The 19,016-nt window shown below is 37.1% G+C and overlaps 2 protein-coding genes across 2 annotated transcripts; both read left to right on the top strand.

Annotated features, from left to right (window-relative positions):
* The first annotated feature begins 8,083 nt into the window (after nucleotides 1-8,083).
* Nucleotides 8,084-11,196, top strand: LOC141587092 (ubiquinol oxidase 2, mitochondrial-like). Its single transcript, XM_074408513.1, has 4 exons — nucleotides 8,084-8,597; nucleotides 9,233-9,361; nucleotides 10,165-10,653; nucleotides 10,904-11,196. The coding sequence occupies exons 1-4, from the start codon at nucleotides 8,199-8,201 to the stop codon at nucleotides 10,961-10,963; spliced, it is 1,077 nt and encodes a 358-aa protein (XP_074264614.1). The 5' UTR covers nucleotides 8,084-8,198; the 3' UTR covers nucleotides 10,964-11,196.
* Nucleotides 11,197-13,681: 2,485 nt separating this feature from the next.
* On the top strand, nucleotides 13,682-14,458 carry LOC141588468 (F-box protein CPR1-like). Its single transcript, XM_074409910.1, has one exon. It carries the CDS (start codon nucleotides 13,682-13,684, stop codon nucleotides 14,456-14,458), a length of 777 nt encoding a protein of 258 aa, XP_074266011.1.
* The last annotated feature ends 4,558 nt before the right edge of the window (nucleotides 14,459-19,016 follow it).

Here is a 19,016-nt window from a genome sequence, read left to right as displayed (position 1 = left end):
CATCCATATCGCTTCCTTTGCTGCCTTCGAAGCGGCATAGTACTCGGATTCAGTAGTAGAATCTGCTACAACACTCTGTTTGGAACTCTTCCAGCTGACCGCAGCACCATTAAGAGTGAAGACGAACCCGGACTGAGATTTTGAATCATCTCTATCCGTTTGGAAGCTAGCATCTGCGTAACCTGTTGCGCATAGCTTAGTATCGCCTCCATAAGTCAATACCCAATCCTTAGTCCTCCGTAGGTACTTGAGGATATTTTTGACTGCTATCCAGTGTGTTTCACCTGGAGTCTTTTGGTACCGACTCGTCATACTCAATGCATATGCCACGTCTGGACGTGTGCATATCATGGTATACATGATCGATCCTATTGCAGATGCATAAGGAACACGACTCATGCGCTTAATCCCTTCAGCGTCGTGGGTGATCGAGACTTGCTCAAAGCGCATCCCGGTCGTCATAGGAAGGTTCCCCTTCTTGGAGTTGGTCATGCTGAACCTCTCAAGAACCTTATCCAGATAAGACTCCTGACTAAGTGATAACGTCCGTCGTGATCTATCTCGGTAGATACGGATTCCCAAAATACGCTGTGCCTCACCCAGATCTTTCATCTGGAAATGGTTCTTCAACCATTCTTTAACCGAAGAAAGGAGAGGAATGGCATTCCCAATCAAGAGTATGTCATCGACATACAATATCAAGAATACAATCTTACTCCCACTCGACTTGATATATAAGCATGGTTCTTCGACCGATCGAGTGAAACCATACTCTTTTATCACTTGGTCGAAACGATGATTCCAACTCCGAGAAGCTTGCTTAAGTCCATAAATGGAACGCTTAAGCTTGCATACTTGCTTAGGATGTTTAGGATCTATGAAACCTTCGGGTTGCACCATGTACAACTCTTCCTCCAAATAACCGTTTAAGAAGGCGGTTTTTACATCCATTTGCCAAATCTCATAATCATGAAATGCGGCAATCGCTAAGATTATCCGAATGGAACGTAGCATGACTACAGGTGCAAAAATCTCATCATAATGCAATCCTTGCACTTGAGTGAAACCTTTTGCCACAAGTCGTGCCATATAGATATCTGGTTGCGCGCGTCTGAACGCTTTATTTTGTAAAGCCATTTGCCTTTGTAGAGGTTTTACCTTATTAGGTAAATCAACTAGATCCCATACGTTATTCTCATACATGGAGTCCATCTCGGATTGCATGGCTTCGAGCCATAGCTTTGAGTCGGAACAGGCCATAGCACCTTTATAGGTTGCGGGTTCATTACTTTCTCGAAGTAAAACATCATTCTCCTCGACCATACCAATGTATCTGTCCGGAGGATGAGAGTCTCTACCCGACCTCCTAGGTTCCTCAGGAATATTAACCGTATCATCAGTTGGAGGTACAACTTCCTCCATCTGTTCCTCGGTTGTTGGTTCTGGAATCTCCGACAGCTCGAAGGTTCTATTACTCGACTTGTTCTCGAGAAATTCTTTCTCTAAGAACGTCGCACAAGCCGCAACAAAAACTCGATGTTCGGTTGGCGAATAGAAGTAATGACCAAATGTTCCTTTTGGATAACCTATAAAGTATGTCTTGACCGATCGCGGGCCGAGCTTATCCTCGTGTCTCCACTTGACATAAGCCTCGCAGCCCCAAACCCGAATAAAGGACAAGTTAGGTACCGTTCCCTTCCATATTTCATATGGAGTCTTGTCGCTTGACTTTAGACGGACTTGGTTAAGTATAAGAGCGGCTGACAAAAGAGCATAACCCCATAATAATTCAGGCACTACTGTGTGACTCATTATGGATCGAACCATATCAAGTAAGGTTCCATTTCTCCGTTCGGACACACCATTTAATTGAGGTGTTCCAGGTGGAGTTAACTGTAGAGCGATTCCACAGTCTTTCAGGTGTTGATCAAACTCATTTGAAAGATATTCGCCACCCCGATCTGAACGGAGTGCTTTAATCTTTCTACCCAGTTGGTTCTGTACCCTATTCTGGTATTCCTTGAATTTCTCAAAGGACTCACTTTTATGCTTCATTAAGTAGACATATCCGTATCTACTCAAATCGTCCGTGAAAGTGATAAAATATCTATAGCCATCTCTAGCGGTAATTGACATAGGTCCACATACGTCCGTATGTATGAGTCCTAATAGGTCACTAGCGCGCATTCCAACACCTTTAAATGAAATTCGAGTCATCTTGCCAATGAGACATGATTCACACGTGCCATATGCAGAAAATCCGAATGAGGGAATAGTCCCATTATCGACGAGTTTCTTTACGCATTTCTCATTTATATGTCCCATTCGACAATGCCATAGATAGGTTTGATCTTTGTCACCAACCTTTAATTTCTTATTATTCATGTGTAATACTTCCGTGGTTTGATCTAAGATATAAATTCCATTCATGGAAACTGCTTTGCCATAAATCATTTCATTAAAAGAGAAAATACAACTATTATCCTTTATTGAAAATGTAAAACCGTCTTTAGCAAGTACGGAAACAGAAATAATATTCTTAGATAAACTGGGTACATAGTAACAGTTATTTAAAGATAACTCAAAACCACTAGGGAGTTGGATTACATATGTTCCCTTCGAGGCGTGACTACTCGTGCTCCATTCCGACTCGCAGTCCACATCGCCTTTTTCGAGAGGTATGATGTTCTTTAGGCCCTGCAAATGATTACACAGATGAGAACCACAACCAGTATCTAGTACCCAAGTTCCGAAACTTGCATGGTTAATCTCAATCATATGAATATAAGATGACATACCAACAGGAACGACGCGGCCTACCTTGATGTCCTCACGGTAAACGGGACAGTTTCTCCTCCAATGTCCAGTCTTGTGACAATGGTGGCACTCTATGTCACCGTCCTTGCTCTTTGTCTTGCCCTGTGAGCCACTAGTCTCACCAGGCGCACTCTTACCGTTTCCTGGCTTCTTAAACTTTGGCTTACCTACAGCTAGGTCGCCATGAGCCTTGCCCTTACCTTTACCTTTGTTGTGAATCGTGAGAACATCCTGCTTCATGCTCCCACTCAATTTCATATCCTTCTCGGTCTGTACAAGAAGGGAGTGTAGCTCATGAGGACTCTTTTTCAAGTCATTCATGTAGTAGTTCGCCCTGAAAAGGGCAAAACCATCGTGAAGAGAATGAAGCATTCGGTCAATGACAATGCTCTCACTGATTCTACAATTCAGTGACTCCAGTTTCTCGACATTCTCAATCATGTGAAGAATGTGTGGGCTAACCGGTTGGCCCTTCTGGAGTTTTGCATCAAAGAAGCGATAGGTATGCTCATATGTAACGATTCTCGGTGCCTTTGAGAACTCGTTAGTGAGCGTGGTGAAAATCTTGTTTGCACCTTGGGCAATGAAGCGTCTCTTCAAATTGGTTTCCATTGCAAAGATGAGTACGTTCTGTATCGCACCCGCTTCCATAACGAAATCACTATAAGCGAGTGACTCGTTGACTCCTGCATTTGGGCACAGGTTGACCGGTATTGGCTCGATTAAATACCGAGCTTACCGTCGCGATGGCGCATTCCGTAGTGCCGCCTCCCAGTCCGCATAATTGGACCCATCATTCTTGATCGAGTGGTGATTCATTTGGTCCATGAACATTTTAAGCGGAGACGAACGATCTAGTGTGGCACTAGGCATTGGGATTGCGTTATTTCCAGCCATTTGTTGTAACAGTATTATTGATAATAAGCGTGTTCTACACTGCGAAAGAAGAATAAAATAATAAGCATGCATCGTTTTATTTTAAGTCTAATGAACTAATGTCATAACGCGAAGACTCAAAAACATTTATACAATTGACCTCCCTCAATAATTATATAAATGACCCCAAGACTCAATTTTCTGTAAATTGATAAGCTAACCTTTTAGCTAATTCTACCGTTAGAATTCTTGGTCGATAAATTTCTGTAAATACTATCTTTAGTCCATCATAATCACGAGAAACTCTTCGGACTATGATGTTGAGGTAAACTAAGTCAACACAACTACTTACCCAACGTAGAAGGGGTCATATTAGGCCTACCGACGAAGAAGGGATTCATAGATGTTTGCCCTTATAAAGACTAATCTCAATTTCCGTTTTAGAGGAAGATCCCATCAACTTTTTAATTCATTTTAAGTGAACTATAATCTAGCATGCGAGAATGATTTAAACTAAGGTGATGGTTTAAAGACTGTGACATCTGCATGTCCATGAAAACAAACATACAACCTATATGAGTCAATTTTCATTCATTTTAGTAGTAGGTGGTTTGGTTTTAGGCGGAATATGATGCAATTACTAGCATGTGAATGAAAAGCAATAAAATGAAAAACGTAAAAAAACAGTAAAAGTCCTAGTGTGGCCTATCCTATCAAAATGAACAATAAATACAAGTTTGGAATCCATCCTTGGACCCGAGAAGCTTGTCTTGATGTTCCATCTTGATCCATGTAGCGGGAGTGAGCTTGAATCTTCATCTTTAGTCTTCTTTGAAATTACAATAAATAAAATTACATAATTGACTTATTAATTACATTCTAATTTCAAAAACCCAAAACTAAAATAAAGGAGATTCGAGATATCATAATTACATAAAAATCATGTTTCCTTCATTACGAAAACATAATTGACTAAGGCCACACTAAGTATTACAAATTACAACCGATTGCAAAATTAAGTACGTAAATAAAATTCATTCATTCGATTCATTCAACATAATTAAAAGCATCAACTAAAATAAATTAAACATACATAATACAATACATTAATTATGTTGATTAATTTATCCAAACCACCTATTTAAATTAAATTAAGTGACAATTCCGCAATTTAATCACATTAATTTCATTTCACTCCATATTAAACTTGTAATATGAATTCTATCCGTCATAATTTTAAACCGCTTTAAAATAACTCGGTATCATTAAATTGTGAACCGATTCACAATAACTAATTGGCCAAAAATAAAAAAAAAAATAAAAACCAATTAAAATTGGTTCGGCTGGAAAATAAACAAAAAATTTTTTTTTTTTTTTATATTTAACAGCTGCCACGGCTGGAAAAAAAAATAACAGCCCCACCCTTTTTTTTATCGGCAATTAGGAAAAGGGGAAAAAAAAACTTTCCATAATTTTTCTTTTAAAAAAAAAACAAAATTTCCTTCTTCCCTATTCTGATTCGGTAAAAAAATAACCTAAAATCAGTTGTTGTTTTTTTTTTTTTTACGGCAACCAAAAATTGAGCCGTCAAAAATTTTTCCTTTTGCGGCATAAAGCCCTAAAACAAAATTGATGAAGAACAAAGTTTACAGTTGCTAATAGAACATGGTTTAGCAAATGGATTAACAAGCATGATTAATCTTATATGCTAAAACTATATAGCAAAAACAAGTTCTTGTATCAAAGACATGATGATACTATATCTATTCTAACTTAATCTGCATTAAATCAAAATTCGCCAATTCTTCATATGATAATTTTAACCGATTAAAACAATGATATGAACAAAAGAAATTGGATATAAATCATCAAACGAAAAGAAAAACAAAACACACAAAAAAAAAAAAAAAAAAAACACAGGCCGAAAATAAAAAAAAGGTCTCGGCCAAAAGAAATTTTAACCGAAAAAAAAAGAAACCCTAATTTATTTACTCGAAAATTAGGTTATAGTTTACATACAATTTTATGAAAATCATCAAAATTAAATTCGTGGCCTAGTGCTCTGATACCACTTGTGGGAAATAATCTGTATACTTCCCTTTAATTTAGAAGGTCATAAAATAAAATACATGAACAAAGGTAAAAGATTCAGAAATAACCTTTAGTCCTAGCAAAATTGGCCTAAGAACAATACCAAAGTAGGTATTCGCCTATTAGTTGCACCCAAGACGATCTGAGATATGCCCTTTGATTATGCTAGAAATCAATCTAAAATTTTCTGTAAAATTTAATTGTCTTTGTGTTCTTGTGATGAGAGAAAGAGAGGCTAGGTCAGAAAAAGCATTAGGGTAGAAATAATTCTCTACCTTTCTTTTATACAGACCAAAATACCAAGTTAATTAGGAAAGATATATATCTCCTAATTTTCGGCCAATGTGAACCGAAATAAGGAATTAAATTTCCTTATTTTTGGTCTTTCCAAAAATATATAAAGTGTGTTAAATTGTCGTCTAGTGAGGATCGAACCCATGACCTCTTGGCTTGTGTACCCTCACTATTACCACTATGACACATTCAGCTTGTTGATATTAAATACAACTGATTATATTTAACTACGAATTAACAGATTAATTCGTCCAAACTAACCTTATATATATTTAATTTAAATATAACTTATTATATTTAATTTACGAATTGTGATTAATTCGTCTCAACTTAATATTATTTAATTTTCATTAAATAATTATCTCATCAACACATTGACTAACTTTTTAGTCATTTTGGGCATCAATGTAATTATATTTCTATAACCACATTTCTCAAACACGTTCTATAGGTGTGACCTTTAGGGACCAGTTGATCACCGCCATCTGTATGATAATAACGTCAAACTTTCTAGCAAGCCAACCGTTATTAGGTAAACGTTAATCAACTGATTAAATATACGAAGTATACCCTTGTGAACCTGTAAGAGATTTACAAATGTTATCACACTAATTTGTGGAGGACACCAGCTCCAACAGCAAGAGGGGCCAGCATTGGGTCATGGGATGCTATATGTCACCCTTTCAAGCAAGGAGGGCTTCGGATTAAAAAGTTGTATGAATAGAATATTGCAGCCTTGGGGAAATATGTTTGGTGGATCGAGCAGAAAGCAGACCATCTATGGGTGAAATGGGTGCATTCAATCTATATAAAAGGGAGTACTTGGAGGGATTATGAATCATCAATCAATAGTAGCTGGGCTTGGCGAAAGATTTGCCAAGTGAAAGCTATCCTTCATCAATTCTTCTATGGCAATATGGGCAGACTGAATGGGAATTATACTATCAAGCAAGGTTACCAATTTCTTAGACCTGATATAGAGAAAGTTAGGTGGGCGCCTTTGGTGACAGTCAGATGGATGTTACCAAGACAGATTTTTTTTTGTGGTTAATTGCTCAGGAGAGGCTCTTAACACAAGATAGGCTTCAGAAAATGCAGATCATTTAGGATAACCTATGCTTCCTGTGTGGTTTGGTAAAGGAAGACCATGAGCATCTCTTTTTCAGTTGTGATTACAGTAGGAAGTGCAGGGACTTGGTTCAATGTTGGTGCCCTGTCCAGTTGCCTGCAACTCGCTGCTGTGACTGGTGGCTTAAGTGGAGGTCAAGAAACCAGACGAGGAAGAAGCTGATAGCAGGTATTCTGGCTGCTCTGATGACTAACATTTGGTGGTGCAGGAACAGATGTAGAGCGTACATGTTTCTCATTAGGCCTGAATTGTTAGTTAGTCAGGTTCATAATGAAGTGAGAATGAGACTTAATAGTGTTAATTTTGCAAGTAAGAATAGTAAGGTGATGAGTTGGAAAGACATGCTATGTAAGATCTAAAGTAAGTATAGTGCTTACCTTTCTAAAATGTTGTAAAAGGGACATGGTTAATTATTTTAATGATAAGCTTACTTTTTCCAAAAAAAAAAAAAAAAAAAAAAAAAAAAAAAACTGAAACAAGTGGGTGATTTTGTATATATTTGATCCGTCTAAACTTTAAGACGAATAGTACCATCTTAAATGAGAATTTGCGATTTACGAAAATGTGTAATATAGAAAATGACATTTTGGGAAGAAAAGAAAAAATCAAACACGTCAATTCCAGACAAAAGATAACTGCAGCCTTGCTCACCATACATTATACGAATACACGATACATTCTTGTTGCCCAAGAAAGAATTCTCTCTTCAACTAATTTTGAATTTTCCAGACGCCTTCGTTATTCCACCTAATTACAGGTCAACCAAATACTATTAATATAATAAAATAATAATACTAAAATTCCATTGGTCCACGTCATCACCCATTCACCGACTTACCTTCTTATATAAATAACCCCTCCCCTCCTCACGCCGTCACATACATGTCGTGACAAACACACAACAAAAAACCTAAACAAATCCTCTCCAACATTTTCGCAAAAAATAAAATAAAAAAAATATAATCCCAGATATTTTGTTAGGGTTTACAAGATGATGATGACACGTAGCGCAACAAGAGCGGCACGATCAGTCATCACGGTGGTGCGCCCACGCTACTTTTCAACCACCACGCCAGCGACTTCCGGCATTCTTGAAACGACGGCGTTGAGCAAGATTCTTGGTTCTGCTCACGTGAGTGGAGGAGCGGGCAGTCACGTGCGTGGAGTTGCGGCTGAGTTTAGTCGGTTTCCTGTTAGGTATAAGAGCACGGCAACGTTGAGTGACGTGGATGAGAAGGAAGTGAAGGAGGAGAAGAAACCGGAGGCGCCGGTTACGGGTACTGGTGGAAGTGGTGATGGTAGTGAGAAGGGGATTATCAGTTATTGGGGTGTGCAGCCTAAGAAGGTTACTAAGGAGGATGGTACTGAATGGAAGTGGTCTTGCTTTATGGTATGTTAGTTTTCGCTTATAAATTCTTATATGCGACGGTTTTGCAATGATTTCTGTAATTAAAATGGAAATCAAATGATGGGTCGCCAATTTGGCCACTGATTTCATTGGTTTTCTGTTATTTTCAATTATTTTACGGAAAAAAGGCGGTCGCTAATTTGGCTTGGTTATTTCAGTAGCCAGACTGGTCTTTGCAGTCTCTAAATTCAGTCACCCGTATTGGACCGTCCATTGATCATCCTAGTCGACAAATTTAGGGTTTTAAGTGAATTATTTGGATTATGAGGGTTCATTAGGAAATTAATTAGGGATTTAGTTTCCATTTGAAACTATTTTACCTCAATGGATACACTTATTACTTTTATTTTATTTTTTTCAATTTTTACGTAAAACTGCTAGTTTTAAATTGAACCTAAATCTCTTATTAATCTCTTATTAATTTGCAAATTAACCCTCATAATCCAAAACAAAATCGTTTTAAGTGGTTGTTATTAAGATGAAATCTTCGAGTTTAAAAATTTGGTGACGTCGATGATATTATTGGGTGCGTATAACTGTAGTTATTTTTTTGGTTGGAAATGTAAAATATTGAATGATTAATTTATTTGTTATGTTTGATTGTGAATGTGGTATAGCCATGGGAGACGTACCAAGCGGATTTATCAATTGATCTTGGAAAGCATCATCAGCCCAAAAACTTTTTGGACAAGTTGGCTTATTGGACTGTCAAATCTCTTCGTTTGCCAACCGATATCTTTTTCCAGGTATACATCTTGAATTAACGATTTATCAATTTTAAAGTTGATTTTTAATTAAAGATTCTAGTCCTTTGTTGGATAAGTTGGGCTTATTCTTTTCATTTGGCAATTTTATGCGAATTTTTCATTTTCTTGGTCTCAATTGAAGCGTCAAAGTGTCGAACACGATGAGTCTTAGACGCAACACGGTGATGTATTTGCTGTGTGATTGGGTGTATCTATACTTTTCGGCCCATCCTGACAAGGTTTATATTATGCAATGGTAAATAAATGAGGCGAATGACTTAGTATCGAACATGATGGATTCTTTCCATGATTTTCAGGAGACAGTGTAAAAGGTTTTCCCAAATTTAAACGCCTTAGTGTTTGTTCTTGGATGGCCTAATGCGGGTTATTCACATGTACAGTAGTTACTAAACGCGGGCACCCTTTATAAATAAAATCAATTGTTTTCCTAGTGCCAATTAATTAACTGGTCTCTGTTTACTACTAATTGCCAATTCCAAATTGGTTCTTAATAGCTTTCCAAATTTAGTCCTCAATTGATTTGATATGTGATCAGCATTGTTGTCTATGATGGTCATGCTCCATGGACGATTCCTAATCAGGTCGATTCGTAATTAACGCATTGTATCATCTATGCATAAATCTTAAACACTTTCCGGATGTTATTATTTGCTTTACTGTTCAAGTCCTAATTTGCTTGTGAAAAGCAAATGTTACACATAAGAAAAACCCCACTTTCAACTGTAATCAGAACTTACTATTTGGACATTGTCAATTATTCTTTTGTATGGTTTGTATGACAGAGGAGGTATGGATGCCGTGCAATGATGCTCGAGACAGTGGCAGCAGTGCCAGGCATGGTCGGGGGGATGCTCCTGCACTGCAAGTCTCTTCGAACTTTCGAGCATAGTGGTGGGTGGATAAGGGCACTACTTGAGGAAGCTGAAAATGAGCGTATGCACCTCATGACCTTCATGGAAGTGGTCAAGCCTCGCTGGTATGAACGGGCTCTTGTAATAGCTGTCCAAGGCGTCTTCTTCAATGCCTACTTCCTTGCTTACATTGCGTCCCCCAAGCTTGCCCACCGTATAGTGGGGTACCTTGAAGAGGAAGCAATTCATTCTTATACTGAGTTCCTTAAGGAGATTGACAATGGTAATATCAAGAATGTTCCTGCCCCTGCTATTGCCATTGACTACTGGAGGATGCCTGCTAATGCTACTCTTAGAGATGTTGTCACTGTCATCAGAGCTGATGAGGCTCATCACCGTGATGTCAACCACTTTGCATCGGTAAGTTGATATTCTATAGTGTATGCTTGTGTTGTTACAGAGTCTACCATCATCTAACATGCCCTTGAACTCGATGAGAAGTTCTTAAACTAAGTACACGTGTGTGTCTCTAAGTGTTGTTAGAAATAGTAGACGGTATGGTTGAATTCGAGAAAACATGCGGGACAGGAAATCCCCTATTGATTTTTCTACTACAAGTTACAACCCATTAAATTTGCATTTCTCATTCCTCTGCATGGATTTACTGCAGGATATTCACTTTCAAGGCCGTCAGCTCAACGAAGCTCCTGCTCCCCTTGGTTACCACTAAATGGAATACAGTATTCTGAAAGAGCAATTGATCAGAATGAACAATGAAGTCATATTACGCCAGATATAATCACCTGACGACAACTTCTAAGAATAAAACTAAAATTAGTTTATTTGTTTTGTTGATGCAACTGTGAGATTCAACAGCATACTGCCAGAGTAATGTAAATATTTTGTACTTGAGGAGTTTTGCGACTTCATTGCGATTTCAAACCAAATTAAGGATTGGTATTATATCTTTTTTGTGACTTACATTAATTAGGTGTCATACTATTGCAGGAAGCCAGGGAAAGAAGTCTCTGGCGTTCCTTGCCGTTGTTTTGCAGCTTGAATGAAGGCATTTGCATCAGTTTCTGAACAGATAAACTAAAACCAAGAATGCCAGTAATGAAATTAGAAGTCCGGATAAGTGTGTTTTTCATTGATGGGATACATTGTACAGGATGATAAATATGAAGCTAGCAGAAAACCAGCCAAACCCACCCGCCCAGAATCGACCGCTTCGATGTTCATCTTCCCTTTGTGAATATCGGTTTGGGGAGTGGAAAACGGCATGCTGATAAAACATGCCGCAAATACTAAAGCCAGGGTGTAAAAGTAGAATACACTTGTAAGCAGGTAGAGTATGACTGCAAATGCTATTATTAACAGACGGTTGAAGCTATTTTCTGGGCATTTTCTGGCAATTGGTTTGATGTAAGTGAAACTAAGCCAAGAATTACGAGAAATTGGATGGTGCATACTCCATTTATAGTTCGTATGTTGGTAACGTGGAGGATTATAATTATGGAGATGGTCCATACTCCATCTTGACGAAGTTTTTAGCAGTCAAACTTTACAAACATGGTAAGAGGGCAATAAGAAGGAATGCTCTGTTTCATAGTTTCACGCAAATTGGCCTTAGAGTGACTTTGCTAAACACTGAATTTGGACGCAAGCAATAAAGGAGAAGCTCTCCCCACTAAAAACCATTCGGTTCCTGATGCACCATATGCTTCTGATAGTAGAGAGGGATTGATTAATCAAACTAATATGATCCTCTTTATTATCCGTTCTAATACCATGAGGCGATGAAGCCCATATTCTAGTCCTCATAGGACAATCTTTGAAAAGATGGTCGACAGTTTACGTTACTCCCTCATCCCCACATAAAGGACATTATCGAATTTTCATTAATGTTACTAGTTCTGAATTCGGATCCCACAGCGAGCTAGTTAGAAAGGAGACGCCATAATTTTGCCTTGCAGAATGTAATATAACTCTGCTTCATCCTAGATTTAATCTTTCTCATTCCCGCCATTTTCTAAATGAGCAAAAAGAGCCGCATCACACCCGCTTTTAACCGTGCAGTCTACAGTAACAGTGTGCTTCCAATAAAGGTAATCATATTGGGTATAGCTATGGTTCTGCACTTCTGCTCCATTCCTCATTAAACCGAATTTTACTTGTTCCACGCACATCATTATCCCTAAATAACTTCATAATAATTTACCCGGAAGCAACTTGAACCAGAAATGATCCCACTCGACAGGATCTAGCATGAATTCTTGCAAAATCGAAATGATTCAAATCGACTTGACCGGACTCATACTTGATCGATTGACCCGTTTGCCATATATAGTCCTGGGTTCGAGGGCGTGTTTTTGATTTACTACTTTGGAAGCAGTTTGCTGGGCGGGCTGCGCTTTTAGAGTAGCACCCCCTGTATCAGCTCTGAGTTTAGGGGGGGAGTTAAACCAGGTCATAGACTCATAGGTAGAGGTGGCAATCGGGTTACTCGGGTCGGTTATGGGTCGGATCAAAGCGGGTCAGTTATGTCGGGTTCAGGTTATGTCGGGTTAGTGACGGGTTATCTTCGGATCAGGTCATCAACGGATGGTAAGTCGGGTCGGGTCATTAGCGGGTCAAAATCGGGTCAGGTTATTTGTTGTCTTTTTCCATTTTAGGTGTCTCAGTCATTTGTTGTCATTTCAATTTATTCCATTTATCATTTAGTTATTACCCCCTCATCTTTCCTTGTTCTTTATGCCAAAATCAAAGAACAATAGTTGACCGGAACGGATTGACTACATTACTAGTTTACTGCCACACTCAAATTGAAAAAAAAATCATTTCCACTCACCTGAGTCTTCTTCTTCCCCAGTTTTCTTCTGAAAAAAAGTCCTCTTTCCCACACTGATTATTTTCATTTCTTGTGTCCCCAAACTCTCTTTAATTAATCACACACTCATTTCTTCAAACTCAAACCCTGAACATATAAACTGCAAAAAATTCAAATTGATATCTCAACAAATTAATGGAAGAAACACAAATTACAATCATAAACTCAATCCAACGGATTTCCCTCTCTTCACCATTATCGTCCCTCCAACCAGTGGCGAATGGAGGATTTTGGTCTAGACTCGAAATCGACTTCGTCCTAACCGAAATCCTCCCAAAACTCCCATCCATATCCCTAATCCGCTTCAAATCTGTCTCCAAATCCTTCAAAACCCTAATCTCATCCCCATCATTCATCCGCCGCCATCTCCGTCACTCAATCTCTTCATCCACCAATCGCCTCCTCGTAATCCCATCCACCAACCGAACGCTCTACATCTTCAACCTCGATCCACCGCCTTCCACCGCATCCGCCACCTTCCGCTGGCCCAAAGGCGATATCTCCGTCGTCGGCACTTGCAACGGTCTCATCCTCATCTCTTACTACCAAGCTACTCTCATGATTCTCAACCCTTCAACTCGAACCTACGTCCTTACTGACGGGGCACCGCGTCGTGGTAATGTCGGGTTTGGATTCGATGAAGCTACTGAGGATTATAAGATTGTTAATGTTTTGGATGAACACAGTAGTGGTAACGGTAATGTTGTTAAGAAGAGGATTACCACTGTTTATAATGTGCGTTTGAGGACTGCGAAGATTGTTGATCGAATACTTCCTGATGATTCCATGGATGTGCGGTTTGGCGGGGTTTTGATTGATAATTGTTTGCTTCATTGGATGTTTTGGAGTCCGTCTAAAAAGAAACGGAGAATCGGTTGTTTCGATATTCGAGTGGAGAAATGGGTGGATGATGTGATGTTGCCCGAGTATTATTACAATTCAGAGCACAAGAAGTATCTACTTGATTTTGGGGTTCTTGATGGTCGGCTGTTCTCTTCATTCGAGAATCGGGTCAGTTCGTGTTTCGATGTTTGGGTGATGAAGGTGTACGGTGTTCCTGAATCGTGGGTTAAGTTGTTCAGTGTTACGATTTCGGTGGATTTAATTGGGGGAATTGTTCCGGTTGCCTGTCGGGGGGTGGATTCGAGTGAGGTGTTGCTACGGCAGCGACATACGTCAAAATTGTTTTGGTATAATAAGGAGAATGGTTCGATTAGCGTGGCAAAAGTTCCCGGTTGTTTGGACCATCAGCCTTATGTATGCAAAGGGAGTCTTGTTAATCTTCCTGGTGCCAAGCTATTTGGAGATGTATATGAAAGTCAACAACAAGAGTAGCTTAAGCTTTGTAAGTGTATAATAATGCAACATCCGTCTTACACAAGATTTTGTGATATATATATATATATATATAATCGCGTTGCCTGGATATGTGACTTTTTTATGGTTCCATCATTCCATGCGTATGAAGGGTTTGCTTGAAATGAATTTTATTGTATAACATTTGTTCTTTGGACATACATTTGTATAACATTCCATGCGTGTTGCCAATATGTTGTCCCTCCGTTCCAGTCAATTGTTATCTATTTCCATTTTTGGGTGTATCACTCATTTGTTATCTATTTCCACTTTTGGTAAGCTTTACACAAGTGGGCAAGTGGGTGTGTGATGTGGGCTAATGTAGATGTGAGAGAACACTTTACTTTATTATTATTTTTCTCTACTTTTTCTCATTTTCTTGGTCTTTGTGCCAAAATGAATAGATAACAAATAACCGAGACGGAGGGAGTATAACATTTGTTCTTTAGACTTAACATTTGTATAACATTCCATGCGTTGCCAACACAATGCTATAAATATATCACCCCCTAAGTTCATCTAACTACACCTTCATCCCTCTCTGTCTCCTGATGACATTGAATTGATGCAAAGTCATAAGATACAAATAAGCTGATTTTGAAATTCAAAAAATAAATAACTAAGAAAGTCCTTCAATGCCATTATATCGTCCCCCGGAGTTTATCCACCACCACCTACGCCACTCCCTCTCTACCAACAACCGTTTCCTCGTCACCAATCACATCTATTGCGATTGCATCATGGACATATATGACCTCGATTCACACTCCTCTGTTCCCACCGCTACATTCTGGTGGCCATGGGACGCTTATATTCACACTCCTTCTTAAGACCAATAGCCACTACAATTGTCTCCATCTCGTTTTGCTCAATCCATCCACTCGGACCTACATTGAGTTGCACTCAGAGGAAAGAGACGTTGTCGACGAAACATTGGGTTTGGTTTTACGACCATAGCAATGATTACAAAATTGTGATAGTGACCGACATATCTAACAGTACTAGTACTTGGAGGATTACAACAGTCTACAGTGTGACGCGGGGTAGAGCTGGTAAAAGCTGACCCGACCAGAGGAACCCGATCCGCCTCGCCCGAAATCCGACCCGATACAACCCGAAAATTGGGTGACCCGAAACCGAACCGACCCGACCCAACCCGACCCGATAACCGATAACATCCTTATTTTTTCCAACCCGACCCGACCCGTGACTCGGTATTGACTCAACCCGATAGATGACCCGATAATGAATTAGCTTAATAATGGGGTAAATAAGACCAAGTTGACATTAATCTTAATTATTTTCACTTAAAATTACAATTAATACACATACACGTTTAAACATAAATTTACCCATCTAAAACTAAATACATAAGAGAAAATATATGCTTATAATCTGACCCGATACTGACCCGACCCGACTTGCCACCCGCTGATGACCCGACCCGAAGATGACCCGACATGAACCGTAACCGATCCGACCTGTCGATAACCCGTCACAACCCGAACCCGATATGACCCGACCCGCTTTGACCTGATCCGTAACCGACCCGAGTGACCAGATTGCCACCTCTATGCGGGGGTTTAAAAGAGATGGTGTTTGAGGAGACTTACTGCTACTTCAATCTCCATCTCTTGTTATTGAGTTCTCTATTATGCATTTATGTGTGCATAATGATTAATGAAATAGGTACTCTTAAAATAAATCATGGTTTTTGATAAGGTTAATTTCAGTTGTTTGATCTTAATTAAAATAAATTCTATAATACTACTAACAAATAGCTAGCGGTAAGTAAGGTATCATATCCACAGGAAGGCGATGTAATTAATCCAGTTTATTTATATTTAGATCGTCTGAAAGTAACCAATTTTATGGGGGTTTTGTCTGTTTGATATCTAACAACTAATTGCAATGTAAATAAAAGATGAATTCAAATGTATTAAAAGAGTCTAGAAATCGGGTTCACTAGGCAGTCATCCAAGGGTAAGGTTTAATTCATTGACTGAGCAATTTATATTGTTGAAAGTCATATGATCGGTCGATTCTAATATGTCTTTTTAGATCTAAACTTAACATGCAATCGCTATTATTAAGTCGGTCTAATTCAATTATCGTAGCTATATACTAGTCTTAACCCGGTAGATGAAAATCCTAGTTTATGCAAAGACTAATTAATCAATTATGATCAGTAATTAACTAATTAGAAGTAACACGATAATTGAACAACAATCCAAAACAATTTAATAATCAATTCATAAGTTAACCCTTTTTTAACCACCTAGATCCCCTTTCACCCTAGATAATAGCTTTAGCTACTCATGATAAAAGGAATAACAACAATAAGATTAATGAACAACATGATTAAAAGCATAAAAGATGAACAAGTAATTGAATTAATAATTGAGGAAAGATTAGAACAATACCGTAATAAAGAACAATAGATCTGATGCTAAACTAATGTAAACTAATCTAAAAGTATTCTAAGAGAGTTTTTTAGAGTAGCTATATGAAACTAAGTAAAATAAAGCGTAAAATAAACTAGGTACGATTTGGGTATTTATAATAAAACATAACCGACTTAAGGAAAATTGCGGAAAATATGGAAATATGTGGTTCCTCATAGGGCTGTCAATGATATGAGCCGACTCGTTGAGCCCTCGGAATCGGTTCGATCAAAGCTCGGCTCGTGCTCGGTCAAAACGAGCTCGAGCCGAGCGCGAGCTCAGCAAGGCTCGGCTCGGAAGCTCGTTTGGGCTCATTTATAATTTTTTTTGTATAATCTTTATGTTGTAATAATATTATGTTTATTTCAAATTATATGTTATTTAGACATTTATATAAGTATATTATGATTTTTTAGTATTTTATAATTTAGTTGTTTTTCAAAAATATTTATAATCTATAAAATATAATTAAAAGGCTACCCTAAAATGACAAATAAACGCCACCAAGACAAAGCCACGTAGGATCCAAAAAGTCACCTGGATTAAAATTTAATGTGACGTGCCATATTTAAATGTGATGTGGCATATTTTTAATGTGACATGGATTATCAATTTATTATTACATGACATTAATTTAAATCATTTATCTATAAATTAATTTAATTCATTAATATCTATAATATTAAAGGATATTGTCGTTATTCTTAAATTAATTTTGTATATTAAATATATTGTCTTCCAAAATTTCATAATTTGTAATTAATATTGATATTTTAATTGAAATTTTTGTAATAAAACATGTTAATAAATTTCATAATTTATAATTAAAATTAAAATTTTTGTAATAAAACATGTTAAGGAATTAATTAAACCTCTTCATATTACTAAACACTCACCATTATTAACATTTTCCTATTTAAGTCATTGTTTTTAAAAAATTTGTAATAAAACCTGTTAATAAATTAATTAAACCTCTTTATATTACTGAACACCCATCATTATTAACATTTTTCTATTTAATTTATTTTTTAATTAAATAAGGTAATAAATTGATTAAAACTCTTCATAATACTTAATACACACCAAATTAATTAAAAGTTTTTCCTATTTAATTAGTTTTTATAATATAATATGTTAATAATTTTATTAAAACTCCTTATATTACTCAACACCCATAATTTTCATTAATATTTTGTCCTATTTAATTCATCTCTTGAGGTCCTCGGCAATTAATTATCTAATTTAATAATACCACAAAATAAATTAAAAATTAAATTAAAATATGGGAATTTATGGTTGTGTAATGACTATAAAACCTATAATAACTATAATAGTTTCTATTCACTTTATTTATTTAAAATATGCCCATTTGTCATGAGTTTCTAAGTTGTGAATTTTATTTTATGGTTTAATTTATTTATTTGATTATATTGAGTATATTGAGTATTATTGTCGAGTATTATTGTTGAGTATTGTTGCTGTAGTTTTTTTTTTGATAAGGAAAGGAAACTAGGTTGAAAGAAATCAACCTATAACATCCTCACGATGTGAACGGTAAAAAAAGTCGTCGAAACTTTTAATTTACCAGATAAATCATGATACAACAAAGAGAGATGGTAAAGAGAAAACATTCAATGAGAAAGATAGAAAAGCTTCAAAACCCCAGGAGGGAAACATACCTAAAATGATGACAAGCCTAATATGATAGAAAATAAAAACCAAAGATCTATAAAAATGCAGGAAAGTGAAGTGACACAAATTCAGCCATTAAGGAAAGAAAGCTAAAAGTCCAAAGAAGAATAGAATTCAAATCTTTGGAAAAGTTGCAGAGGAAAGGATTAATAAACCAACAAAACCTCCCCAAGTTAACATTGTTTTGCTAAAATCAATACATATATATATATATAAAGCATAAAATTTTCGAGCGATATTAGAGAGTCCAACTTTTTTAGAATTCCTAACAAGGTAGATCTAGCTTTTTCCTCTTAATAATTTATGTGAAAATTATCCTAATCAAAGTAGATCTAATAATTTATGAGAAACTAATCCTAATAGAAGTAAAACTAATATTTTATAAGAAAAAATACTGATCG

The sequence above is a fragment of the Silene latifolia genome, chromosome 6 (genome assembly GCF_048544455.1).
Source record: "Silene latifolia isolate original U9 population chromosome 6, ASM4854445v1, whole genome shotgun sequence".
NCBI lineage: Eukaryota > Viridiplantae > Streptophyta > Magnoliopsida > Caryophyllales > Caryophyllaceae > Silene > Silene latifolia.
This window is presented reverse-complemented; position numbering and strand designations above follow the sequence as displayed.